Source organism: Eucalyptus grandis, chromosome 5, assembly GCF_016545825.1.
Source record: "Eucalyptus grandis isolate ANBG69807.140 chromosome 5, ASM1654582v1, whole genome shotgun sequence".
NCBI lineage: Eukaryota > Viridiplantae > Streptophyta > Magnoliopsida > Myrtales > Myrtaceae > Eucalyptus > Eucalyptus grandis.
Genome location: NC_052616.1, coordinates 28,527,672 through 28,535,243, shown reverse-complemented (window position 1 = coordinate 28,535,243; position 7,572 = coordinate 28,527,672). Strand labels below are relative to the sequence as shown.

Genomic DNA, 7,572 nt, shown 5'->3' with positions numbered 1-7,572 from the left:
CTCATTCCATCGGAGCACTTTCCAACTTGCAGCAACTTTATTTGGACGGGAACATGTTTACTGGAGAGATACCATCTTCGATTGGTAACATTACGTCGTTGGGTATCCTTGACCTTTCCTATAACATTTTCCAAGGCTACATACCGCAGAGTCTCGGCAGCGCAAGCAACTAATTGGGCTTGATCTTTCGAACAATAACCTAATTGGCTCGGTTCTGTCGAAATCATGGGTCTTTCTTCCTTGTCGATCGCCTTCAGTTTAGCAAATAATAATTTAAGTGGATCTCTTCCATTGCAAGTTGGATCTTTAAAGAATCTTGGCATATTAGATCTGTCTTACAATAGATTGACCGGCTTAATTCCGACGTCCATTGGCGAGTGCTTGGTATTGGAACGACTTCACTTAGAAGCTAATTCTTTTCATGGTCAAATCCCCGAAGCTTTACGTCCATTACGGGGTTTACTAGAGCTGGACCTTTCCAATAATAATTTTTCTGGTCCAATCCCGATCTTTCTCGCAGGGCTCTCACTACTCATGTACTTGAATTTGTCCTTCAATCAACTAGAAGGACAAGTTCCAGAGGGTGGAGTTTTTCTTAATGCAAGTTCTGTATCGATTTATGGAAATACGAAACTTTGTGGAGGTGTTCTCGGTCTGAAGCTTCCTCTTTGCAAATCACCAAGCTCTAAGAAGTCTTCTTCAACCAAGGCCAGAGTAATATATGTGGTAGTTGGCAGTTTGTTATGTTTAGCTTTGTTGCTTCTATGTCTGTCTATCTACTACCGCAAAAAGAAGCAAACGACAACCAATGCCTCCACTTCATTATCTTTCGAGAACCAATTCTTGAGGATTTCTTATGAAGAACTCCTGAGGGCGACTGACAGATTCTCCGAGACCAATTTGATTGGTAAAGGGAGATACGGCATGGTTTATAAGGGGATTCTTGATGGTGGTGCCATGGTGGCGACGAAGGTGCTCAATCTAACGCAAAGAGGTGCTTCGAGGAGCTTTATCTCCGAATGTCGAACTCTAGGAACCATTAGACACCGAAACCTCGTAAAGATACTAAGTGTCTGTTCGAGCGTGGACTTTCGAGGAAATGACTTCAAAGCTCTAATTTATGAGTTCATGGCTAATGAGAGCTTGGAGCAGTGGCTGCACCCTAGGACTATAGGACAAGATGATGAGTGTAGCAAATCAAGAAATCTTAGACTAGTGCAGAGGTTAAACATTGCCATCGACATAGCTACTGCAATCGAATATCTCCATAAGGATTGTTATCCAGCAATCGTTCATGGAGATTTGAAGCCAAGTAATGTGCTTTTGGACATTGACAAGGTGGCTCGAGTTGGAGATTTCGGGCTTGCAAAGATCATTTCAACAATGTCTATTGAAACCACAAGAGTTCCGGACCAAGGTGGTTCAACTTCAACCGCAATCAGAGGATCCATTGGCTATGTGCCTCCTGATATGAAACTGTCATATTTTTCTCTATTAGTTTTTAGTTGATTGCGATAGTAATATGAGAATGCCAAAAGTTTGAATAAACAATGATTCTTGATGTGATGTTATGATTTGTATGCTCCGACAATTCTCTCTCAAGACGCAATTCCTCTTTCCCTTATTAATAACTTCCGCATAAAAAGAAAACATGTATCTTTTTGTACGAAAAGATTAATAGTGGCTCGTTCTAATTGTAATTGAAATTAAGATGAGAATAAACCATCGTAATTTTGATCAATGACTGGAAACTTTTTGGACAAAACTTGTGAATCCATAATAGATTAAGCATATTGTGTCATCTCATATTTATATTTTCTTTTTATAATTTGTATTTTGTCTCATATCACGTTCATGCCATTAAAAAGGATTGCGATTCTCTTTTGGTATGTCATGACTTAAGGTCTTGACTATAAGTAATTTTTCCTTTACGGCAGACCCTTTCATGACCAATAATTTTATATTTGAAGAATATACTAGATGACATGACATTTACACCAGAAACCGTTGGAGAATACACTAATTCACAACATGATGGGCTCTATCCAACTTTCACTTTCCCTGAACTTCTTGGTTAGAGCATATTAAGATAAATTTACGCATTTACAAGTATAAATCCATCACCGTCAACAAATCATTCTATGTCTCTTCTTTTTCCCCACTATGTTCATTTTTTGCCTGTTCTTCTAAAAAGAAAGTGTGGTATAGGTATTAAACATAATTTATATCATGAAAATGACGAGCCTCATGTTGATCCCATATGTTTCCAGTCAAAAGACCAACCATTCGAATTAAGTTAACACATAAACTTCTGCTAAGGCCTTCACCCAACATATTTTCTTCTTTTTTTGTTTTCACCCGCACCCTACTAGAGGACAAAGCCACTCTTGATGTTTAGGCAATTTGTGGAGCAAACATGTGACAACTTTGGTTGCACTTAGTAGTTTTGGAGAAGAAGAGTTCATATGATGTTAACTGATCATTGGTGCACTTTATAAATTCTAAAATCCCATTTCTCTACTGTTGATGCATTTCTCAACGGTTGATGTGCTTTATAAGAGTTCACACGATGGGCGCTAAACATCAGCCATATACGGTATACTAAACAAAAATTAAACAAAGAGCAATGAAAGAAAAAAAAAACCAGTAGGGGGCTTTGGGACCCTCTACCTTGCTCTAGCAGAGGATTCTCTGGCCTCTGCCATGCATAGCGAGCCCAACTATGAAGTGAGTGAGGTCTTGCAAGACATTGCTCTATATTGGGCACGATAGGCGCAATCCACCACAGTTGTCCCCGGCAAGCTCTTGCAAATTGATATCAAACAAAATCTCATGTGACTTAGAAGCTTTTTCTAAACAATTAACTTCAAGAAAAAGTGAATATTCGTTCCCATTAATGTCTAGATAAAATTTTCAGAGTATGGCATGGGACACAAGGTTTCTACACTTGGGGATGCATACAGTTACGGCATTCTGTTATTGGAGATGTTCACTGGAAAGAGACCCACTGAAGAGGCCTTTGGGCACCATCTTAACCTTCACAACTTTGTCCGAATGGCTCTTCCGGATCAAGCAATGGACATCATAGACTTAAGGCTTTGGAGTGAAGCTAGTGATCGACAACAAGAGATCAAGATCAAAGATTGCATTATCTCTGTATTCGAAGTTGGAGTCGCATGTTCGATGGAGTCACTGCCAGATCGGATGGAAATATCCAAGGCTATAAGGAAATTACACTTGATCAAGGTGAGTTATGAAACCAAAGAGAGGATGATAGATATATAGCTAAATCAATTTTCTTGTTTCATCTTGGAACTTTTTCACTAGTAGAGAAAATCATCATGTAAAGGTAGTGCTAGCAAATTGACATTAATGTCTTTTAACTAGTCTGCCTACCCATATCTATTACGTGTATTTTTTTTATAATTACACCAATATCTATATTTAATAATCATGGAAAGTGGATGTATGGAGTTAAGTCTACCTATGTTCACCAAGTAACCACATAAAATTTGATGAATTTGCTTATTTGCCCAGTTCTCTTAATTTTTTATGCCTCTATGGATCGATGCATTGCTTAATTATCATGGCTAGGCCATTGCCCTTGCCTCTCCTCTGCACATGCTTGTATACTAGAATGTGACCTCACCGTGAGGTCACGAGCTCAAGGCCAACTCTTAATGTCATGCTTAACCGAGAGCCCGCGGTCAATTAGAGACCAAGCTTGATCGAATCCAAAGGCAAGGAGTGGGAGGCAACCTCATCACAAGATCATAAGGTAAGGCTAACTCTCAATGTCGCTGTTGAGAGTGAACTCACTATCAATTGGAAGCCATCCTTGATAAAATTTGGGCGACGTTGCCAATGAAATCATGTTGCGGTCATGTTGTGAACACCAACAGCCACCGTGTGTGGCCCTTACCTCTTCTCCAAACCTCCTTTTTTCAATCATTTTTTCTTTGCTATGTCATTGAATTACAGAGTTTTTCTTTTTTCTTTCGTTTTGGTCGATAGAGATAAATAGTTAACAAAGACATAAATGAGACAAGATTAAAAAGAGAACATGGATGCATATTTGTTGCACTCGCAGGTGTGCTTGTCACACTGTAATTATTTTCATCAAGTCTTCCCACTCAACTAGGCTTCTCTCTTTCCACCATTAGCCACCGTCTCTAGCCATTGTAGCCACCTATCATCACAGACCTTGAGACGACCTTCCAATCTCATCATCGCCAACCACTTGATTTGTAGATGGCGAGAGAAGCTCAACGCGAGCTCTTGAAACCCACCAAGGGCATAAACTTGATGTCATGGCCCGATCATCAAGCGTGTGCCCATACCTCAGTGGTCGATAAAATTTTGCGACTTCTCAAGACGAGTCGCCGACCCATTTCATTTTATTGCACATGCGGAAGCGAAAACAAATCCCTTGACAATAACCATCTCGGGATAGAAAAGCAGGACATCAAATTCAAAAACAAAACATGCTTTTAAATGCACACCAAGTCAAATACGAAAGTCTACAGTCACAAAACTTCAAATGATTGACTCTAAAAAAGAACTGTTCTATCTTACCTACACTTTAGATCACCTTAGCTCGGCTCCAGGTCTTCCACCCTACGGTCCTGAAAAATAAAGCCTACGACAGGGTGAGATATAAATCTCAGTGAGTTCACGCTCGAAACCCTGATTAGAAGGGTAATATGCCTAGGGCATCCTAATCACAAAATCATACAATCACAGAGACTTACCTTGTCTCGGATCCTCCCTGCAGGTCAGCATAGTTCAAATCACAATCATGTGTATATAGCAAATTCACAAACCAATTTGGAACGTCCAAACTAATCATTACTCACACGAGCAAGAATCACAATTTAATCACTGCTCACACGAGCAAGAACTACCGATACACATCAAAGAAAGAATTACTGACACACGTCGATCCATCAATTCAACTCAACATGCATTCCAATTAATTAATTATTACTACCCACATGAGCAGTTTTACATGACACACACCGGGGAAGAATAATAACTACCGACATATGCCGGGGTTAGGTAATATCCATCGACACATGCCGGGGTGTTGACACCTAAAGTTTGATGACCCATTTAGTCATTTATTGCATTAAAAAAATAGGGATTAATTTTAACCCCTAAAAAAATATATTAGTTAATTAATTAATTGCATAGCATATAGTTTTAGGTGCATTTACATTCTTTGCGTTTTATTGGATCAGTGGTGAATAGATTTGGATTAGTGGTTCTAAGCTTTAATTTGGCAGACCGGACTAAGCCCACAAAGCAAGTAAATTGGCCCAAGTCCGTTTTCTTTTAATGAAAAAAATTACCTAAATTGAGATTTGAAATGATATTACGATGGATTTTGGAATTTAAGAAAATTGGGTTGCAATCTTATCTTTAGGCGATAAAATCAGGAGATGTGGAAAAAAAAAGTTATATTGTGTGCGAAAAAGAAATCTTTGTGGATGTTGATTTGAAAAGGAAATTAAAACCCTAATCTTCGGCCTATAAAAAAGTTTTTCGCGTAGGGTTTCAAGAGGAGGCCACACATTAGAAATACACGGCCGCATCCAGAGGCTTTTCTCTCGATTGCTAGGTCAAAAGAAAATTCTACGCAAAAGAAAAGTGAGAGGAAAAGTTTTCCCTTGGTCCATTTGTTCCTTTGGAAACACAAAAGAAAAATTGAGCAGGAGTTGTGTTTCCTTCTGCTGACAGTAGCAGAGAGGAAGAGACAGGAGAGAGGGACGTGTGCTGCAGAGAGGAGAGAGAACAGTAGGAAAAAAGAAAACAGAGAGCTGTTGTTCATCTTCCTCACGGACTCCTTCCGTCGGCCGCACGCCGTTCCGCCCGTGACCGGTTGCTGCCTCGTCGACGTCTCCGCTGCACCCCGCCTCGCCTGGAGCCCGCGAGCACCCACGTCTGAGCCTCCTCCAAGCGAAGCCTGCACCGGAGCTGCGACCCGAAGCCGAAGGCATCGCCCCCTGCTTCCACTCGGACTGACCCACAACGCCATTGGATGCTGAGTATCTGACAACGCTGAGCATGACCGAGCCATTGTCCCGAGCTGCTATCCATGACGTCTCTTACTCTTCACTTGCTACGCTGCCAAGCCCAGCCCCAATCCTAACGACGAGTTGTGGTACTGATCATCGGTACTGCTCAAAGAATCCATTCCATGCCACGAGTTCAGTGACCGGAGACAATGCAGCAGCCCTCTATCTCAAGCCGTTGCTGTTGCATCGTGACCCCGGACCAACGGTGTTCACGATCCTTCCTAGTGACAACAAAACTTCTCTTTGTTTTGCAGGTTTCCCACAAGCGGGTAAGACTTTCAGAGCATCCGAAAGTTGCCGCTACCGCTGATCTTGGGACGCGGCATTCAAGCATCCGTTGCTACCCTCATCACATCCAAAACTCCTGGTATTTGTGGAAGTCTCTAGTGAATTGTTCTTAATAGTTTTTAATCCCAACCTTGAGCACATCACCAGAAACCGTCTCATCGTGCTAAGAAGCATCAACCATGAATCATCCACTCACGGTCAAATGCAGAAGAAGCAAAAATTTTTGAAAGCCACAAGACAACAGACAATCCACAGAGAGAAAGAGGGCATGAAGCATTGAGACGCTATTAGTGAGTGGAAGAATAAAAAATAGGAGTTAAAGAGGAATTGTGAGTGGTGATTTGTGGAGATTGATTCATGCAATTCTCACATCTCAGACGCCGTTTTTCCGAGGCCAACATCAACGAAGCCAGTCCTCGCCCACTCCGCAGCTTTCTGGTATTTCATCCAACGATTCTAGTGGCCGCCGCATCGGGCATCATCCACCACGAGCCATCGCTGATCCCATCATCCGACGAGTCCAAATTTGGGAACGATATTACGAAATAGGTAAAGATATTATCCAAATTTAATTTGATAATTTCCTTACTTAATTTATTGATATTGCGTTTAAATTCAAATCTTCCGATGATGCATCTAATCCAAATTTTCTCGAAAATCTTTTTAAATTATGGATTTATTCCGTAATTTCACAACGTGCATATGATTGACAGTCCAATTTCACGCTCGAAATACGACTCGCAATTGCACAGAAAAATTGTCAATCCGATCTCACGCTCGAGATACGATTCGTGATTTTGTTAAAAATTGGCCAATCCGATCTCATGCGCGAGATACGATTCGTCAATTTATTTCCCTAAATTAAATGGACATGGTTGATATCTTGCTTGATTTGGTGCCGTGCTTTCTTGATGCCTCTATTTGATTGCTCCCGTAAAAGAAAAAACCCAAAAATATTTATTTGAGTTAGATTAGGTTCATGTTAGAATATTACTTGTTTTAGGGTTATTTTGCATGTTTAGAATAGGAAATTTATTTATTTCAAATTTCTTAAATAAAAATCCAATAAAAATGCGTTCAATTAGGATGTTAGTTTTTCTTTAATCTAAAGTGCACGTTTAATTATTTGGCAATTTTAATTTCGAATTTCATAAAAGAAAAAGAAAAGGAAAATAGAATTAGGGCATTCTTTGCACGTCATTGCATA

General features: G+C 40.2%; 1 protein-coding gene across 1 annotated transcript; it reads left to right on the top strand.

Annotated features, from left to right (window-relative positions):
* The first annotated feature begins 225 nt into the window (after positions 1–225).
* Positions 226–1,509, top strand: LOC120293805 (probable LRR receptor-like serine/threonine-protein kinase At3g47570). The gene has a single exon (XM_039313562.1). It carries the CDS (start codon positions 226–228, stop codon positions 1,507–1,509), a length of 1,284 nt encoding a protein of 427 aa, XP_039169496.1.
* Positions 1,510–7,572: the final 6,063 nt, after the last annotated feature.

Coding starts and splice junctions, on each gene's coding strand:
- LOC120293805 (XM_039313562.1), top strand. CDS start 226: ATGGGTCTTTCTTCCTTGTCGATCGCCTTCAGTTTAGCAAATAATAAT.